Genomic DNA, 21,093 nt, shown 5'->3' with positions numbered 1-21,093 from the left:
AGTGAAACACAAGAATTTCGAAGACATTAGATGTCAGATGTACAAAAATAGTTATCATCTGACAGAATACGCATTTCCCTCACTCCACTTCATCTCATCTTATTTTTGTTAAGTGATAGAGTTGCAGTGAAACATCTATGATATCTATGTAATATACATTATTAAGCTTGATAGGATGGCTTTTGTGAAAAAGGACATAAATCATTTGTTTATGAATATTTTTCATTCTTCCACTTCTCCAGAAAGACGTTTCTTTGACTTCTTTTTTGTTTTTGAGACAGAGTTTTACTCTTTCGCCCAGGCTAGTGTGAAGTGGCATGATCTCACCTCACTGCAACCTCCACCCCACAACTTCAAGCAATTCTCCTGCCTCAGCCTCCTGAATAGCTGGGATTACAGACACATGCCACCATGCCCAGCTAAGTTTTATATTTGTAGAAGAGACTTAGTTTCACCATGTTGGCCAGGCTGGTCTCAAATTCCTGACCTCAAGTGATCCACATACTTTGGCCTCCCAAAGTGCTAGGATTACAGGTGGTATGAGCCACCGTGCCCAGCCTGACTTTGACCTTCTGCTGTTTTTCAGATTCACATATGTGTAGGAGGAGCTGAAGCAGCCGGGCAGATTCATTCAGTCTTTGTTGGGCACAATGGCATGAGGAAGGAGTAGAGACACCTCAGACATGCAGACTAAGGCTACTGGAGGTCAGAGTTTCCCAAAAGCCAATTTTATACAGAGAATTAATAACAACAATGAAACAGAAAGCTTATTGAAGGAAAAAGAAATTTTAAGAAATATTGTTAAGGACTTCGTGTTCTCTTCACTTTCAACAAGAACTAAAAATAAAGAACTTATTTTAAAATTACCTTTTGCCTTATGTGGTATGGCTTTTGAGACAGATTTCTGACTACTTTAAAAATATTACTTTTTGTTGGTTTAAATAACTCACCATAATGATGTAGAGCTCACTATTGGAACTGAACACTTTCTGCTTAAATGTTTGCATCATTTTCTGAAATCTGCAGTGATTTTCTTTTATATGTGTTACTTTAGATTAGAGCACCTCCTTGGGCTACCTCAAAGTTACTTTGGTATATTGCAAAATGACACACATTGTTCCCACGTGTGTACACAAGCCCTTTTAAAATATGACTTTGCTTCTCTTCCTATTAAAGGAACAGTACAGTCTATTTCTTCATACCTTGAGTCTGGCCTGGCCCATGAGACTTGCTTTGACAAACGGCACCTTAGCAAGTAAAATGCAAGCAGAAGTTTGAAGTCTGTCATCCATTGCTGCTACAACCTTCCCACCCTGACCAGCCTACCACAGGAACAGAAATCCGGTAGGGAGGGGCTCCTACCTTCCTAACCATCCCATCTGACGCCCTCAAACCTAAGGAAGGTCATCCTGGACCACTCATCCCCAGTCAAACTCACCCAGATCAGAACAACCCAGGTCACACAAAGTCATGATGTTTTTTCAGCTTCTAAATTTTGGGTGTCGTTTGTTAGGCAGCAGAAGCTAACTAATGCCCTCTCATTTTTCCTTTATTATATAGGACTTAATGAACAGTTTCAACGGAATAGCAAAGTAAGCAAGTGAGCCAATGAAACATTTAGCTACATCTTTACCTTTTCTTCTTTAGTTCAGAAACTTTAACCATGGATGTCTGGTGTACTGCTATCTCTGTTATAAAAATAGAAGGCATACCTCTTTCCTCAAATCACTTAAACCAAAATAAAACAAGTACCTAATGGTCTTTCCTGGGTCTGCCTCTATAATCCAGGTGCAGTGGAGGTTGTTGTCATAAGGAGCTGGATACCCGGGGGACAGTATTCGTCCTGATGTGGCTGCGTGGATTTGACCCCCACATTCGGCTGCAAAAGACACAGAGAGATGGGAACATTAAACTTCAGGCACTGCACGTTTCTATTTAGCTATTTTTCAAAACTAGAGCCATTATGTGTGCATTACATACATAGAGAAAAAGAATCACCATCATCTATGGCTCCTGATCATTTCTTTACTCCTTCCACATCATTAACTCTGTAGAAAGTCTTTATCCTCCATGCAATTAAAGTTGAGAGCATAAAGCAATAAGATACTCATGTGATAATTTTAATAATAACACTGTGCCTAGAGTCTCCATAAAAGAAAAATAGAAAATCTGTCTTTCATACCTGAAAACACACACCCACAGACACATTCAAATCTCAGAATACATAAAACTCACACTCGAAAATGTGATTAAATTCCTCCTCTTTTCTAACAAAGGAAGTCAAAACCACATGGTGTGACTACCCCTGGCCCGGCTTTTGCACGACAGTCCGACCGGCTTCCGCGCTCACCGATGCACGAAGGTAGCGGTTTGTCCCACACTCTCCGGTCCCCACTCAAGCAGGTCAGGGTGTTGCTGCCGTGCATGGCATACCCTGGGTTGCAACTGTACAGAACTACAGTGTCGGTAAAGTGGCCTTCATCACGGATCCTATAGCCATAGTTAGGGATGCCTGGATCCTCACATTTTACCAGATCGAAACCTGCAAGAGAGGGAGGGAAGGAATGAACAGAACTCAAGACAGGGTGTACATTTTTACCTTAAAACAGAGACAAAATAAACAAGGTTGCTAAAGCTCCTTAAAGGGTAGGGAGCAAAAAGGAGATCGTGAATTTACAAAGGGGAAGAGAAAGATGGGTCTGTATTGGGGCTATTTGTTACCCATTTGTGATTTCGCAAGGTTTGATCACCTCATTCGTTCTTCCTTATTTACAAGCTCTTCTCTTCCAGAGTTCCACAGCTTCACCTGTCAGTCCAAGCCTGCGATCTGCACACTGAATTCTCTGGTGAGCCCCAATGCCCTCTTATGAATGGGTTGCTCTGCTGCCCTATGCCCCTCTCAGTCACAACCCAGACCTCCAAGGAAGAGCAGCCACCCTTTGCAGAATCCTGACAGCTGGCACTTATTCGATCCCATCCTCAAGAGGCGCCCACCTTCCTGACAGCTTCCTCCAAACTCCAAGATTTCAACTTCATAAGAAAAGAAAAAGTTGTTCCTGCCCACAGAAAACTGGGGGCTCGTGAATTACTGCCGACCACACTCCTGATGGTGCATGGTTACGAGGCTCTTGAGGAAATCTACATACAACGGAAACTCCAGAAATGAATCATTATAATGACCTCATCAAAATAAGCTCTTAAACTCACAGAAATAGATGACGGAAATGAAGATTTAGCTTCTGCAGTACTGAGAGCTGTATATTGCTTTTATGTGAGGCAATATTTTAAGGCCATCTGTGTAGACAGTCTTACAGTAACATATTTCTCTTCATATCATGATGCAAATTTTGACAATTGTAAGAAGGAGAGCTGGAAACTTGAAGGGCCACATGGTCTGTTTACTTCTATTTCCACTTAACTTTGAATGCTTCCTTTTCTCAAAAAGAAATTAAATTTTAAAATGAATGTGTGACTTTTGCTAAGTCCTCCTGTCAACTTGGAGTCTGAGATGCCTTCCATTGAGGAAAACATATTCTTAAATTCACAATATAATTTTAACCTGCTGATGTCTGAATAATCAAGATTGAGATTTGCAACTTTGTACAGCAGAAAGAGTACATACTTGATCCTTTACACTCAGTTGCTAAGAAAATTTCCTTCCATAAGGTTTCCTTCTATAAAGAGTCACTCTTTACCAACTACAACGTTATTAATTTTACAATAACTCTTATCTATTTAAGAGACATCAACAATTTTAATTCAAGATGCCCAGAATTCAGGAGCAGAAGAGTATATCGATTTTGATGCAAACCAAAGGAATGTCCCAAATGTCCACAAAGGGGAGGTTGGAATTAGGGAGAAGGTTTCAATCATCTCCAGTTTCAGAATCAATTTCAAATATTTGATGACCTTCATCTGACTGCATAATGCCAAGAAAACAGGGCAGAAAGGAAGACATTCAACTTTCCCATCATGTATGACAAAATCCATGATTATTATAGATTATTCAGTGCTCATTTCTGTTTTTACAGAGAGAAAAAAAAAAAAAAGAAGCAAGAGTCTTTACTGTTGTTATTGTTGTAGTGTGTGTTACTGGGTTTGGGGGTTTGGAAGTGACATCTGAACAGTTCTTTAGAAAGCAGTCCTGTCAAAGAGTGGGAATGACCACCAACAAACCAGAGGAAGAATGACGTGCTGGGGGTGATGATTCTCCCTGGACACACCTGGAGTATGCCTCATTACTCATAACCAACCATCTTCCAAAGTATTGCATTATCTGGAATTTACATTAGGCACGCTACATATCAAATGCCATTGGAACATAGAATTGGAAATATCCATTAGGCACAGAAAATCAGGGTGTAAAAAAATATAAAACAAAAGAGTTAAACATCTATCCCTATTATCAGTACCACGGGAACAGGATTCTGGGAAAATTTAAAAGTCCCTTCGAGGGTGAGGGTTACCCATGCTAACAGGGCACACAGGTCCTGTCCATGAAGAAGCAAGCTGTGAAAGGCAGTGTGCCCAGGGGACCATGGGATTCCGCACACAGCACCCAGGAGGTGTCGACCTTAACAAGCCACACCCACTGTCAGCTGAGCTTCTCCTTCTTCAAGGTGCACGAGAAATCTAGATTTTCTTTTAAAGTTTATAAAAATGCTTGTTGGATGAATACATATTCTGAAAGGGAAACTGACTGAAGTCCAGGATGGGATTATTAAAGCTGGCTATTAATAACATTAAAATAAGTCACTGATTTTTTAAAGTTTAAAAACTGCATGTGTACCTGGCATTATTTAGACTTGCCTGCTGGTGGTGAAGTCTGGCGTCAGACTCAGAATGGGGGAAGAGTTGGAATACTCCATGTAATGCTTCTAAATTAAGCTTTGAAACACACACACATATCTGCTGGGGATGATGGAAGCCTGCACTAAGAAGTGGTCAAGGTGACTAGACAGGCTGCTCAACTTAACAAATGGGGTTAACGTCAATAAACCCATCAAGACTGGAAACTATCCTAAGCAGAGAATTGTGTGATATACCTAACTTTCCAAATGTCTTAAATTCACCTAACCTACCATAAGTGTGACTAGAGTTGGGCAGAATCATCTAGAGTCGGCCTAGAGTTGTGGCCTTACCTCTTGGCCTCGATTGGGCAAAATCATCTAGCACAAGGCCTATTTTATAAGAAAGTGTTCACGTGAGATAGTCCTCCCCAATACCAGTAACAAACAATGAATGTTGACATGAGATAGTCAACATTTTCTTTTTTTCAAGATGGAGTCTCCCTCTGCTGCCCAGGCTGGAATGCAGTGGCATGAACTTGGCTCACTGCAACCTTCGCCTCCTGGGTTCCAGCGATTCTCCTGCCTCAGCCTCCCGAGTAGCTGGGATTACAGACACATGCCACCAAACCTGGCTAATTTTTGTATTTTTAGTAGAGATGAGGTTTCACCTTGTTGGCCAGGCTGGACTCAAACTCCTGACCTCAAGTGATCTACCTGCCTCAGTCTCCCAAACTGCTGGAATTATAAGGATGAGCCTGTAATCAGTGAGCAGTCAACACTTTCTTATAAAACAGGCTTTGTGCTAGATCATTTGTGATGATTTGTGCTAGTATTGAATACTGTACAGGAAATGAAAAACAGATGGTTGCATGGGTACTCAAAGTATAGTTGCTACTGAATGCATATTGCTTTTACATCATTGTAAAGTTGAAAAATTCTAACTTGAACCATCATAAGTTGTGGACTTTCTGCGTTCACTTTGACGATAAATTATGTCCTGATTGTACAAAAGAGTTTGTCATAAAAAAAAATTTCTTTACTGTAGACATACGGTTATGTTGATAAAGTAATGCCATTGATTTTCCTATGGGACTTACAAACTGTTTCGATAGTTTATTGCCAGAAGCTCTACAGGTAGTTAGTAGATATTAATTTAAAGGTTACCCAGAATATACCTCTATGTTCAGAATTAGTGGCTTTTAAAGACTTCAATCAAAAACCTTAACGAAGTTCTAAAATCCAAAAATATTCTTATTTAAAAATTAGTTTGAAGAAATGTTTTCCTGTGCCCCAAAATGTGCATTAAAACTTTTTTTTTTTTTTTTTTTTTTTTTTTTTTGGAGAAAGGTAGAAAGAAATATTACAAAACAAACAAGCAAAGAAAAAAAATGTATTTATTAAAATGTCTACTAAACTTCATTTGGATTGGATTTTGTTATGGAAATATCTGTTTTACTGCTTTTTCTATCATTCAATCTCAAAAGTTGTTTTTATGTTTTTATGTTAAAAGTTGTGTGTGTTTTTTACTGCTTAAGCTACATCTTGTTATGCAGATGAATTAAGCTAAGTTACTTATGGCAGGGTAGTTTCTCTTTATATGACTGGCTGTCTCCTTTTTCTTCTGATGCCTTCTCTTCTTTTTGCAAAAGATCTCTAAGACCTTGACAGTATTATGACATTTATTATTTTGCAAAAAGTTCCACACCTGATTGTTAAACACCTGAAGCCTCTAGGCTTACCCAATGTCTTTTTATGAAATATATTTTTCTTCCCTGTCAGAAAATTGAAAGTATTTGGCCATTCTAGAATTCAATTTTCCAATTTTCGGTAGACTAAAGAGAGCTTTGTCCCCTTAAAGCTCCTGGCAGGATTTCATGGTTTACACACAGTTTCAGGGAGAGTCATAGGCTTTTATACTGGGAAGCAGCATTGGACTCATACCCCTCAATACCTTCAAGGACTGGAGAAAGATCCCTAGAAACCTGAAGCTTCTACTTACCGTTGCTTGCACCATGAAGAGTGCTACCTCCACCATTAAACTGTGTCCTCAGTACCACAGAAGGTCAGCATATCCAGGGATCTCAAAGAAAGTTAGACTCCAATCTGGAGCTTCACACACTTTCACCCCTGGACCCTCACTTTACCCATATTCCTTAGGATACAGCCTAGCCTGCTGCTTCTGTCTCTCTGCAAACTACATGAGACACATTTCAACTGAGCTTCATTTGTGGTGTGTTTAAAGACTAGTATGTAATCATTGTCTCCTAAAAATGTCAACACTGTTTTTAAATATTGGTAAATGAGTTGACATAATAGAATAATTCTGAAAGGACAACATAAAATTCTATGATGTTAATTCTTCACTGTTTCAGAAGAGAATGTTTCCATGTTTTAAGAAATCTCAAGTTGTTTAAAAGAGATGATATTTAATTCTACAAAAATACTCCTCTAAAAAGAGACATTTCCATTTTAATGTGAATTTAAGGGACTTTTGACTGACCAATTTTAAGCCTGCTGAAGAGTAATAACAAAATATATAGAAAAGGTATCCTTTTCTATCTTGAAGCCACTAGCCTGCAATAAATCAGGGTACAACTACTGGTTCTGTGTTTTCTTTATGCTCTAGAAACTTTAAAAAACTCTAAATCAAGTTCTTTGTGTCAAAACACTATTAATACAATCAAAGTTTGAGTCTATTTGGTCATTCTATTTCTTTCTGTTTTCTTGTGATTTCGTCTTAAATCATAAACACAGGAAAAATGCTACGAACAAAATGTTCTACTTATGCTCCAAACATACGGCTGATGAAAATTACTTCTCCGTATATTTTGCAGTAATTACCCAGTCAATATTTTTAAGAATTAAATCCAATGTATTTTCTAAGTCTAACACATTATTACAGTTTTAAGAGACTTGCTTTTAACTTTCAAGTATTTGGAATAGTTCTTATCTTCCAAATAAAGTACCTGTGTATCAAGAGAATCAGCTCTAGACTTAATCCATGTTATACATCAGGCTGAACAACGAGCTCAGAGTAATGTGAGTTTTTTTAGCTTCTATCTAAGCAACTCTTGAGAAAGTACTTTCATGCTCAGGTGACCTCTGAAAACATAATGGAAAAAAAAAGGAATACTGGTCATTTTTGAATCTGATATATTCTCTCATGAGTAAATGAATAAAGCTCGAAGTATTTACAGAGACGTAGTATCTCTTAACTTTATTTAACACATTTCAATTTGGATAAAGTACTTTTTGGGGAAAAATCTCTTTACTAATCTAAGAAAGACTGTCATGTAAAAAAAAAAAAAAAAAAAAGAACCGTGTTTTTACACTGTTTTCTTCAGTGTAAAGAAGAACTACACAAAAAACTTGAGATTGCTTTTTATTAACTCTATTTGCAGTCATCTGAATAGAAAGGGAGTTTCAAAGGTTATTGCTTAAACTTATTTTTTGTAGTTTGCTTGAGAAGGAAAGTCCATTGATAATGAATTTCCTGAAATGTTTGATTGATCCGTGTTTTACAATGCGTATCTCTTTTCTCAAGAATAAAATTCTAGGTGAAGTGTGTGTGTGTGTGTGTGTGTGTGTGTGTGTTTAATTTTTAAACTATCTTTTAAATTATACATCAATGGTTTTTTAAGTTACAGATGCTATTGGTTTCAAATTGAGTTATTTTGTTAGCTACTATTTTCAATTAATTTATTTAATTTTCCCATATATTATGTTTTTGGTGCTATTATTTTGTAATTACATGACCAGCCCCATGGTAAGATTTTCCACAATTTCTAAAAACAGCAACAGTAAACAGGACGTTGACAGTGTTTAAATAGAAATGTAAACTTCTGAGTTTAAGATAAAACATCAAAAAGCCTGTAAATGTTCAGAATGAAAATCAGATAACCAAACTCATTATCTATGTTTTTGGAACTATCTTACTTTTTATCAAGCAAATTATTAAGAAATCATAAAGCAAGTTAATTATACCTAAGACTTTCATGAGCTGATCTTGAAACACTTTGCAATTCTAAATATATTATATTAATTCAAAGTGAATTTAATGCTGGCCATACTCTGATCTTATGCAGAGCTTCCAGCAGTTCAAATAGTTAATATCAATTCTGAGAAGTATCAAAGAAATTACACTGATTTTTACCACTATGCACGTATGTTTTGTGTTGAGGATATTTAAAACTCAGAGTGGGAGAACTCGGAGCAAGACCGGGATCAGGCATCTACACGGATGAACCGAAATAATTCCACGCTAAATTCACGTTTAAATACATCCCGTTGGCGAATGCTGTTCTAACTTACACAAGGTGGTAAGAACTTAGGATTAGGTGCTAACTATACATTGTATGTGTTGTAACATCGCAGTGGGCCCATGAATACATACAGTTATTACTTCCCAATAAATATTAAACTAAGAAAAATAATGAGCTGTTAAAAGAAGCGTTTGTTTTCAAATCTGTCAGGATTTGGCGGGGGGCGGGGACACGGTGAAAAGAGTAAAATAAAACAGGGCTCTTATTTTTCCCTGTCTAATTAATGACAGGTAGTAAAATAAATACTTAGAAAACAGCATGATGAATGCTATGGTTTCCCTTTGAGAGCCACTAAGGAAACCCGTAACTTGGTAGCTGGATGGGTTGGGTGAGGGTTTGGACAGGTCTAGGGGCCTCCGGGATGCCATCCACTCAGAGGGAGAATAGTCCAGGTGCAAAAGGCTTCACACCGCATGGCAGCTGGGAAGAACAATTTACAGGAGCATTTGTATCTGCCGATGTGCTTCCTTTTAAATGTGTGGCAACTGTGATGGAGACAGGGATTGAAGAGAAGACAGGAGAGGTCACGGGAAAGACTGGAAAGGGCCCGGCTGGAGTGCCGAGCCGGGGAGACCGACTCAGCATGCAGTAGGGAAAAGCAGCAGAGAGGCTCGCACAGGAACGTGACACAGGTGTGTTCTACCCCAGAGAGACAGTCAGAAGCAAAGCGGAATACGGACCTGAGTGAGACGGAAGGGCGGACAAGCGGGAAAACCTGTCAACTGCTTCTTTAGTGCTGGAAAGGAGCCTGGATCAGTGGATGTAGGGAGGGAGAAAGAGAGAAAGGCAGGACAGAGGGGTGAGAGTAGAAAGTGGAGAGAGTTGAGGGAAGGAAGGAAGGAAGGAGGGAGAGAGGGAGGGAAGGAAGAAAGGAGGGAAGGAGGGAAGGAGGGAAGAGAAGGAAAGGAAGGGAGGGAGGAAGGAAAGAAGGAATGAAGCAGGGAAGGAAGGGAAGGGAAGGGAAGAAAGAAAGGAAGGGAGGGAGGGAGGAAGGAAGGAAGGAAGGAGGGAGGGAGGGAGGGAGGAAAAGAGGGAAGGAAGGAGGAAAGGGAAGGAAGGAAAGGAAGGAAGGAAGGAAGAAGTGAGTCAGTGTAGGAGAAAGGCAAGGTCCACACCGGGCAATGTTAGGACCCCAAACGGAAGCAGTGACACCGAGAGCGACGTGAAGCCCACTGGGAGAGGCTGTGGTCAGCACTGGGGCCTGTGGCCCTGGCGCTAGTTTGGAGAAGTACGGAGGATGAGAAAAACTGGGAGACAACTGAGTTCTTCCCAAATTCTACCCCGGACTCATCCCTCACACACCCTTCCCCTGCCTCATGCCTCCTTCCAGCCTTCGCTATGAAGGGCAACGCTCACCGCTTCGCTCCCCCATGCTGCAGAGATTTTTACAAGAAACAGTAAAGGATTTATGAAAACACATGAGGCTCCTCATAGAAGTAAAATCTGTATAAATATAAGGGATTATCAACAACACCTAAATTTATTGCTGCTGTTGTAACTCAGAGGCTGATACCTTTATTATTCTACAACTAATAAATACAAACAAATTGTCCCACCAAATACGAGAATTCACCACCTTGAACAATGGGGCCTCGTCATCAATTCCTGAGAAGTGACAGACTCGGCTAGACCGCCGCCGCGTTAGGATACAAGAGCCGTTCCTCCTTTCCAACACCGCACTGCGTGAAAGAATTTCTGCTGAGTGACTGCCATCCATCAGCCTAAATGTGGCTGGCGGGTGCCAGCCTGCCCTCTCTGGGCTTATTCCTGAGGCGCTGATAACCTGAGCCAGCTGGCTGCACCCCGGCGTGCACACTCACCCTACTTCCCGGGGTACGAGGCCTGCTTGCGGCACACTTGCGCCCCTGACATGCACACTTTTGCACCTCACTGATCATAAAGGGTTCAGTGGCAAAATACAGATACAAAGCAAAACAGAATATGTAACCAACATTTCTGTTAACAAAGCCCGTGAGTTCCATCTCTTCCCAAAAAGGCACTGCTCCTGTATTTCCCAATTCATCAGAAAGACCCGCAATGCAGCCTCGTCCACCTCACCTCTCCTCTTTCCACTGCTCCTGTGTAACTAGCCACCAAGGTCTCGCAAAGCTCCCAGCACCTACCATCAGGTACATCGAATCCTTTGCTTCCTAAGCTTTCAGTGTTCAGTCTAAACCTCCCTCACTGCACACAGGATTGCTGTTGTTGCTGACTACGTGGTCGCCAAGACACCACGGCGAGTGTTCACCCGGGGGCCAGTCTTCTAGGACCCTGGCACCCGCTGAGGCCCTCTGCACCCAGTTTCATGGTCCTTTGTGCTGCAGTATTGCCCAGATCCTGCCTGTCCTTTAAGACCAAGCTCCCTTAAGGCTGCAGCTGTCCTACCCTACCCTGGATATTCCTCCTGAAGGCTCTTCCTCCTCCCTGAATTTCCTGTGAATCCTACAAGTACACAGTGACAGGTGCTGTGTGTGTGTCTTATTCTTCCAAGTTTCCCCATGCAAATATCTCATTACTTGGTCTAGAAATGAACCTCCGTGAAGGCAGAGGAAGCACAGAGAACATGCACTGTTTACTGTATCCCCAGGCTGGCAATGAAAATCGAGAGTGAAATGTACAGGTTACTATATTTAGCTGGTGATGATCTTAATTCCAGACAATGTGTCTGTAAGTATGCTTGAGTCAAATAAATTAGTAAGCTTCTGGTGATTTCAAAGTGTTATAAAAACACAAAGTTCACTGTGTTTTCTACATAGAAATCAGTGAACTGATTTTCAAAATCGTGAAAATAAATGTATGCTTTTCAAATTTTAACACTTTCTGAATTTTGCAAAATTTGGGAGGATTTAAAAATAGGATTCAACCAGAAATATGCAATTAGGGGAATTTCAGAATGGATTCGGTATTACTTAACAAACCTAAAATGGGACCTACACATTTTCATAAACTGCTTTTCTGAAGAGAGAATTCCATCAGCTTTCATTACATATCGATGTGCAAATGTTTGGCGACATATTTACATAATGAAATAAACATTTCCATAAATTATTTTACATAATATGTGAAAGTCAATGCAGACATCTTCAGCACTAGGAATACCAAATAGCGTTATTTTGGTCATAATGAATTTAATTTGAGGATGATAAATGAACTGACAACAAATATTTTCAATACATTTTCATAGCCAGGAACATGAATAACAGCACAGATTTCCAACAGAAGCAGAACATTTTCCTTCACTTCTTGATGAATCCTTTCATATTTTTATTTTCAGTTAGAGCCATTTTATTCCTTTAGGTCTGTTACGGTTTACAATATTAGTTAAAAGACTAAATATTCAAATTAATAAGAACTTATATAAAAGAATGAGCAATTACTTAGCATTTCTTCCAAATATTGTACTAAGAGTACAGATAAATAATTTCTTCCCCCCAATAGGCCTATTTCATATAGATCTTGTTTTATGCTAAATTGCATTATGGCTCCTAGAAGTTTCCAGAAGAGACAGCCAATCCATGTGCATACATAACTACCTCTGGAATTTTATTGTCTTGCTCCCTCAATTGATGCTTCAGTAGCCAGGATATAAAATGCACCAGGTTCCAGTAAATTGACCAAAGCTGTAGGGATGCCCCTGGTCATCTGGCCTCCAAGTGTGGTTGTATTATGGAGATGTCAGACGTCACGGCAGTGGAGTGTACAGTCAGTGGGGCAAGGCTGCCCATCCAGGGCACGTCAGGACCACCACTACTTAACCCCACACCTCAAGCATCCATGGAGGCATTTCTCCTGTCCAGTCTGCTTACAAAATCATTTTCTTATTCTTGACAAAGGAAATTGATTTCTGGTTAACATAATGGCAAACTCCTGATTTAGAAATTGTTGTGATTCCTAGATAAGTCTCTGAACTGTTTTTTTTTTTTTTCTTCCTACGGAATTTAATAGCACTGAATCCTTCCCCATCAGAATCCTAACCTCAGAGTCATAGTTTATTCCTTTCTTCAACCCATTTATAATTCAATTCATGACTGTCCTGTAAATTATGGGTTTTAAAAACTGTCATTTATCTTTCTACCTCTAACATAGTGTTTTTTCTAACACTGTCTTACTGTCATTATTTCAGTAGATTGTGTGATGTCCAATGAGCAACTTCTAACTTCATGGGCATCTATAATCTATGGTTTACATCATAGCAAGATGAAAAACCTAATGCAAATGACAAGGAATGTCAAAATTCTTGTACCCCTAAATAAAATTTTACCTCTTTTTATTTTTCCTTTCTGCCCTTCCCTATTTTCCCAAGTCACCAATAACAGCCACCAAAGCCAGACAAGTTGGTGCATTCTAAAACCCTCTCCCTCTCTCTCTCTCTCTCTCTCTCGTACTCCACACCCAAGTTCTTACCCACCCCATTGTTAGAAGGAGGTAGAAGGGAAACTTGCCTAAAATCATCACAAGGGAAACTTTAAATACTCTTGAACAGTTAAAATATCCTTTGATGTTTTAAATTTCGTAGAATTTCAGTACAAAGAGTATCCAAAAACAATGTTGTGTTTATAGAAGAAAGACATGACCTGGGACATGACAGATAAGGCAGCAGGCGGGAAGCGGAGCAGAGAGACCCACATCTAACCCTGGGGAGCCAGGAAGGGGAGTTTCCTTCACCTCCGCTTTCATCATTGCTAAAACAGGCCCAGACCTAACCCCAGAGGCCCAGGAAAGGGAGTTTCCTTCACCCCACATTTCAGTATTGCTAAAACAGACACACACCTAACCCCAGAGACCCCTAGTTTCCTTCACCACACCTTTTATCATTGCTAAATTAGGTATACAGCTACCACCAGAGACCCAAGAAGGTGAGTTTCCTTCACTCCACCTTCCATTATTGTTAAAACACCCCTAACCCCAGACACCTGGGAAGGAGAGTTTCTTCACCCCAACTTTTATCATTGCTAAAATAGACACCCACCTAACCCCGAAGACTCAGGAAGGGGAGTTTCCTTCACCCTACCTTCCATCATTTTGAAAATATCTGACAGTGCATTTTCAGTTTTGGCATTTACTACTGAATGGTGCTAATTGCATCACTTTGTATTCTTTGCAAAGTTCAAGCTCCGCATTCCCAGTTGCCTTGATATGTTTTCATGTTCCTCAGTCTAGTTGACTGGCATTGAAATTTAATTGACAGGATTATTTTCATATCAGTGTTTTCTGAAATTTTTACTTGGTTTAAAAGAAAAAAATTAGTTGTAGAAATACAAATAGGCTTCAAATGTTTTTATGTCAGAATGTGCAGAGCAGAAAAAAATAACAATTTTGAATCTGAATATATTTTAGAACAGTTTTTTTCTTTTAAAGACATCATCAAAAATGACCTATATAACAAAGATAAAAATCAGAAAAAGAGTGATCTGTGACCCCTTCGCCAGTGTTTTCTTCCGACATGGTGTCCGGGTCTCCATGCTGCTCACCTTCCTACAAACAAACCCTTGCAAATGCAATGCATCTATGACTGACTAATACAATCACAATCACTTTTTATTATCCTTGAGGAAGAATGGAAAAATATTCTGTCATCACTCCTACCATAACATTTTAGATTTTATAGCATTTGATGATATCATCTGTTGGCCTTCATTTCATTTCACACTTAAGTCATAAGCCTTGAGTTTGATCCTCATAATTAAATTATTTATGTCAGCCTCCTCTAGGTTCTTTTGTCTTTCTCCAAGTACTGGTGGCCAATGAGAAATACTCAGTTAGTTCCAAATCATGAAAATAAAAAACAATGCGAATCAACTATCAGATTATCACAAAATAGAAGGAAAATTTCATTACACAAATAAGAAAAAATAATTGGCACAACTAAACCTTGCAGAAAATTATCTAAAGCAATGTAAAACTGCTTCTAGTCTGACATGACCTCTGTAGGACTGGAAAACAGGACAGGGGTCACCAGGTTGATCACAGATACCTAACAGACAAATTGACCACTACCACAGAAACCAGGCACAGAGCAGTTTCAGTGGGATGTCTGACAACATCATACCCTCTTACATTTTAGTCTTCATGATGATATATATGTTGGTAAGTTAGCAAAGATAATAAAACAACCAGTTAGAAGGCAAGAGACTGGACTATATACCCATCTCTAGCTCTAATTTGCTTTTTGACATTGAGTAGATCAATTAAGCAGCACCTTGTGTCACTGTCTTTTCTTAAAATGGTCATCACGGTACTTTCCACCTTGCTCTCTGAGAAATGGATGGAGATTTATGTCCTGTTTTTACGGCAGCCTCACCTTGAGACAGACGAAGGTAAGAGGTGTTCCGGTTTCAGAGCACTGCAGTGCTACAAACACACATCCCAAACATGCCCTCTCCTGAGCGCTGTCAAGTTCAGCCCCAAGTGCTGCATATTTAACAACTGTTAAACATTTGTTTTGATGCTTAAAATATACACATAAAAACAAAACTTCCTAAGGTAAACCAGGAATTGTATGTATGTGTGCATGGGGGACTTTTTTTTACACATGGCATTCCCAGAGATGGGGATGGCTTCTCTCCTTCTAAAATGCTTTCAAAATTCCTCCTGGGTACTCTCACGCAGCCTGTCTCCCTATTGTATTGGAATTACCTGACTGCCTCATCTATTGTGATATTTCCACTGAAGATCATGCTATTGAGAAAATGGATTTTATGGACTTTCTTTTCTTACAGAAGACTAAAAATGCCATTTTCAGGATTTTTTTTTTTTTTTTGAGATGGAGTCTCACTCTGTTGCCAGGCTGAAGTGCAGTGGTGCAATCTTGGCTTACTGCAACCTTCACCTCCTGGGTTCAAGCAATTCTCCTGCCTTAGCCTCCTGAAATAGCTGGGACTACAGGTGCATGTCACCACTCTCGGCTAATTTTTGTATATTTAGTAGAGATGGGGTTTCACCATGTTGGCCAGGCTGGTCTCAAACTCCTGACCTCAGGTGATCCACCCTCCTCAGCCTCCCAAATTTATAAAAATGTATGGCTATGTCTTGCTATATTGATAGGAAAGGTGTGCTCATGCCTGTAATCTTGGCTCTTAGGGAGGCAAGGTGGTAGGGCAGCCTAAGTCCAGGAGTTCAAGACCTGCCTGGGCAATATAGTGAGACCCCATTTTCCACAAAAAGGAAAAATAAATAAATAAAAGCAAGTGGGAAGGTTTGCAAGGATTCAGTCACAGAAACGTGTACATAGTCACCCTTCTGCCTCATCATCAGCATTAGCATTTACCATCTTTACAATACTATCTTTTTCATAGCACAGAAAACTCTACATTTACAAGCTAAATTTCCTTTTAACATACGCAGCTTTTTAATAACACAGTATTGATTTAAAGTCTGTTAGAAATCAACTTTTCTTTCTTCACAACTGAATGTCGCCATGTTGTAATTGATAAGAATTCACAGGATAGTAGTTTCAGTAGTGACCTGGGAATGTTAAAGTTTGAGGCAGACCACTCATTTTGGGGGTGGAACTGAATATAAGAGCACATGTAGATTATTTTTAGATAAGAAAGAAAAGTTACTTTGTTAGATTTAAATGTTTAGTTTATTTTTTTACAATAAATTGGCTTCTCTTTTAAAAGAATTGTGAAATAAGTAAACGTTGTGTTTTCCCTTTAGCTCCAGGCCCTCATCTCCCTTCATCTGCATCTGCCCTCACCCTTCTGCTGGTGCTCCATGGATACTCGCTGTGACCCAGATCCTTTAACAGGGTCACCTTGAACTATACAAATGACCAGTGCCTTAACTAGCCCTAGCCCGGGACACACCTCTCTCTATAACCGGGACATCTCTAGCACTGCCAGCCAATTCAGGTTCCAGTATCTAGAAACTACCCTGGCCTTCCACAGCAGGTAAATCCATCCACTTTCTCAGACTCACAGTGAGGGCATCTCGCTGCTAGTTTGTTTCTACTATGATGACTCAATGTCAAAATCCAAACCACTTACTTTTCCTGAATCTGGTTCTTGGACGCGACTCTAATTAAATTGATGCCTTCCTCTGCGTCTGAGTCTCCGATCTGATAGTCTGCCTGTGTCTTATGTTTCTGTAAGCATGGGCTCTGCTTCATAAGTGCTTTTTCCACATTGGTGCTCTTCACTGGACCTCTGCCTGCTTACCTGCTGCTTCAGGCACCTCTGCTTCATCTCCGATATCATCTGACCCTGTGTGACCTCGTACTGGGCACCCAATGCTAAACATCTGCACAGAAAACCTTACAAAATTCTGTCTGTTGCTACACCCTTCAAATACTTCAAACATTGTGTTCAGACTCTCTTGTGATCTTCCGCCTAAAATGTATCCTTGTTCTTCCTGAACCACAGCAATGCTAAGTTTCAATCCAAGTCTCTCTAAAGTACATATAGTGGGCTGTGTGTCTGAGGGTTCAGAAAATACCCTGCTATCATATCACAGACTTACCAGAGTTGACAATAATACACAAAAGCATTTGCAGAGGATGAGGTTTATGTAAAATCAACAAAATAGTAATAAAAACCAAATGAAAAAATCTGGCATTTCTCATCCAATTCATAAAAAACGTGAAACAAATTTTAAATTAAATTGAGGAATTAAGTTATATATGATGTCTTTTAAATAAAAGGCATCAAACTCATAGTAATGTCCATAAAGCGTCTTATGGTCATTATATTATTCCTTCAAAATAACGCAGCAAGGATTGTATTATAACTTGCTTGGGTTTAAGTCTATTACACACCAGAATTCCATCATCACGGATCAAAGGGAAGAGAAGAAAGCATCAGGAAGAAATCAAGGCTGAAAAGAATTTACCTTAATACAGAGGCTGCTGTCGGCATAGAACGGAGGTGGAAGATACGTAATTGAAGGAGAGAGCAGATGCCACAGCATTTGAGAGGGCACTGAAAATCTGACCTTGTTTTAGGGTACCATCAAGAACAGAGGAGGCTTAACAATGAAAGTAGTCACTGGGAGCAAGAGTGAGCACTAGAAGAGACATTCCCAGCAAGCAAGGGGAGACTCTGGGCAGCCAGACGCCTTTGTCATGACCCATTTGCAGGGTGACAGAGTTCAGTTCTGCAGGAGAAAGGAATAAGCAGCAGACAGACAAGACCCTACAAGCAATGGAGAGTTCAACATGGGCTCCACGTGACAGGAAAGTATGTATGGTAAACAAGGAAACTGAGGCAGTCACACACAAACTACTGGTATCTAGTTAACATCTTTTTCCCATGAGAATATGCAGCACTTCCCTTCCCAAGCCCTATGGAATCACAGACAGAAGTAATTACCCCTCTTGTGTAAAGTGAGGGTTCCCCGTTCACAGTCTGGAGCTCTGGCTCCAAAGGTCCACCTGCCCTCAAGAGTAAAGCCCCATTTCCACAAAGAGTTGCCCAGCCCGGGGCCAGTTGGGCCTGCAGGACCTGTGCTGGCTCTAGAGTGTGAGCAGAGGGCACGCCATCACTCTGTGCACACTGCTGCACTGTGAGTGTGCCTTTTCTACCCACCCTCCTTTTCTGCTAGGGGCACAGGGTGCAGTGCCTAGGGCCCACCGCCTCTTTAAAGGCTCATGTAAATCCTTTAATTTCCTTAAAGCAGAGGAAAAAAGTAAATTCCTGGATTAAAGAAAAGGCATTAATAGACAAGTATCTATTGATCTTCACAGCCACATAGTCATGAGATGAAATTTTTGATGTTTTTTGTGGAGAAAAGTACTCATTAAGGTGTAAGAATCTCAAGGCCATGGCAGCCACAGGGCATCCCCATCCTGGGGTTCAGGTCCTCTCAGGCTAGAGCAGGTCAGTGGGTAGACAGCCCTGCAGATAGAAATGCCATTCAAGAGATTTCTCCTCACACTGATAAACTTCCTCAATTACTACAGCATTCTTCATTTCACTTTATTAGAAACAATGAAGGAACAGATGGTTAGAAACAACTTGCCTATACCCAGAGGAATATAAACGGTTCCACTCTAAACACACATTCATGCCATGATCACTGCAGCACTATTCACAATAGCAAAGACATGGATTCAACCTAAATGCCCAAGAGTGACAAACTGGATCAAGAAAGTGTGGTACGTATGCACCACAGAATAAATGCAGCCATGAAAAACAAAGAGATCATGTCTTTTGTGAGAACATGGATGGAGCTGGAGGGCATTATCCTTAGCAAACGAGAGAGCCATGGCCATGTGGCAGGGAAACGCCAGTGGCACCAAGAGGCGGAGTCGCAGTCAGACCAGTGGGAGAACCTGAGTTCTGCCAACAGTCTGAAGAGGCCCCTGAAGCTCAGAGGAGACCACAACCCAGCCAACACCTGGTCACGTCCTCGTGAGACCCTGAGAGAAGACCAAGCCAAGCCGTGTCCGGGTTCCTGACCCACGGACACTGAGAGATAAGAAACGGTGCTGTTTGACGCCCCTACATTCATGGTAATTTGTCACACAGCATTTAAAAATGAACACACACAACACTGCCTATTATCTGAAACACTTTATAAAATTACCTACAAGTTAACTGTGTGAAAAACAAACAATGCTTATTGGATATTTTTCCCAACATTTTTCTCAGCTAAATTAACAGCTATGTAAGAACAAAATGTTGCCATAAGCCTTTATTTACAAAAGATACATAAATATTGCAAATTACAAACTACACAGATATGGCAAAGTCCAAAGGAGACATCAGAGCAGCATATCACATTTGCCATAATCTTAATCTTCACTAAAGCAATGTAAAAATCTGTTAGTGTTAGTGTGGATTTACATGCAGGCTGAATATTTCCTTACTTACATAACCCTATTTTAATACTTTCCCCTGGTTCTTAGTATGGTTGTGAATAATTTTTAAGACTATCAACTGGATAAAAAGATGCTTTGGCTCAATTTCCTAGAATGTAATACACCATAAAAACCAAGAAGCCATTGATGCTGTTCTTTGAATACTATAATCTATTTTACTTAAAAACAGCAATACTTACACAGCACAATCAAGAATGTCTGGAAAATCTGTGAATGTCTTTGTTATTGATAAAATTAGATTATAGAAAATGTGCATTTGAGGACTGCCCCTCAGTTTGTGTAGGAATTTCAAAATCTAGTTGTTAAAAAGAGGTAATCAATGATGACATGGACCCACTGTCACGAACTTTTACATCTTACTCATAGCCAGTGAGGTGAAGGCATTGGAAGAATTATGAGAAACACACAGAGTGTCTACTGATGTATTTGGGTAGAGACGGGTGGCAAAGGATGCCCAAGGAAAATGACATCAACCTATTCACGCTATCAGCCAATCCTATAAAGAAAGCATTTTCTCTCTTGGTCAATGCGTGACCTCAGGGACGTCAAATGATGCATTCTGATGCACGCTGTTATTCACCTTCAGGTTTTCTTCCAGTAATTCACTGCATTCAGCGGCTGTGTACACTTCATGTTTGCACTATTTTCTCCTTGTTTGGACGCACCGAACTGGCAGTGCTCAGTGTTTCTGCATTGGTTTTGAGAATGTATTCCTGACCAAAGCCACTATCTCATTTAGAATAGTATATTTAACGCTGCTGTCATTTTTATTCTACCAGTGTGTTAATAAAACCAGCATGACAGCTCCATCAACTCACAGCTCCGGACTTCAATTTTCACATCCATAGAACATGCAGTAATGTGTACAGAATTAGTCGTGCATGTCAAACCACCCACCTCCACCTTTTACTCACCGTGGCAAAAACATCAATATGGAGCTACAATGCAAGAGGCTGTAAGTGGATGGGCCACTTTGTAGAATGGATGCCATTCTTTTTTATTTCAAACTGAAGTTATAGAGGGAGTAGATTGGGACATCCTGGCTCTCTCCATAATGTTCTTTAAACTGAGCATGACCAGGCAATCCACAGATGCACAGTGCAGGCGCCGGCACAGCCTGCTGGGGAGCCACTGTGTCTAACCATTGGGGACGATCCCAATG

The 21,093-nt window shown here is 40.2% G+C and overlaps 1 protein-coding gene across 3 annotated transcripts in view; it reads right to left on the bottom strand.

Annotated features, from left to right (window-relative positions):
• Positions 1-21,093, bottom strand: part of CSMD1 (CUB and Sushi multiple domains 1) — a 2,098,967-nt gene that overhangs the window by 399,972 nt on the left and 1,677,902 nt on the right. For all 3 annotated transcript variants that reach the window (XM_003940706.3, XM_074384178.1, XM_074384179.1), the window contains 2 exons: positions 2,351-2,542; positions 1,753-1,879 (listed from right to left, as the gene is read on the bottom strand). In XM_003940706.3, coding sequence (XP_003940755.2) covers positions 1,753-1,879; positions 2,351-2,542 — 319 coding nt within the window. The remainder of the gene's footprint in view (positions 1-1,752; positions 1,880-2,350; positions 2,543-21,093) is intronic.

This window comes from Saimiri boliviensis, chromosome 13 (genome assembly GCF_048565385.1).
Source record: "Saimiri boliviensis isolate mSaiBol1 chromosome 13, mSaiBol1.pri, whole genome shotgun sequence".
NCBI classification, from domain to species: domain Eukaryota; kingdom Metazoa; phylum Chordata; class Mammalia; order Primates; family Cebidae; genus Saimiri; species Saimiri boliviensis.
The sequence above is the reverse complement of the archived record's forward strand: the minus strand, read 5'-3'. Positions and strand labels throughout refer to the sequence as shown.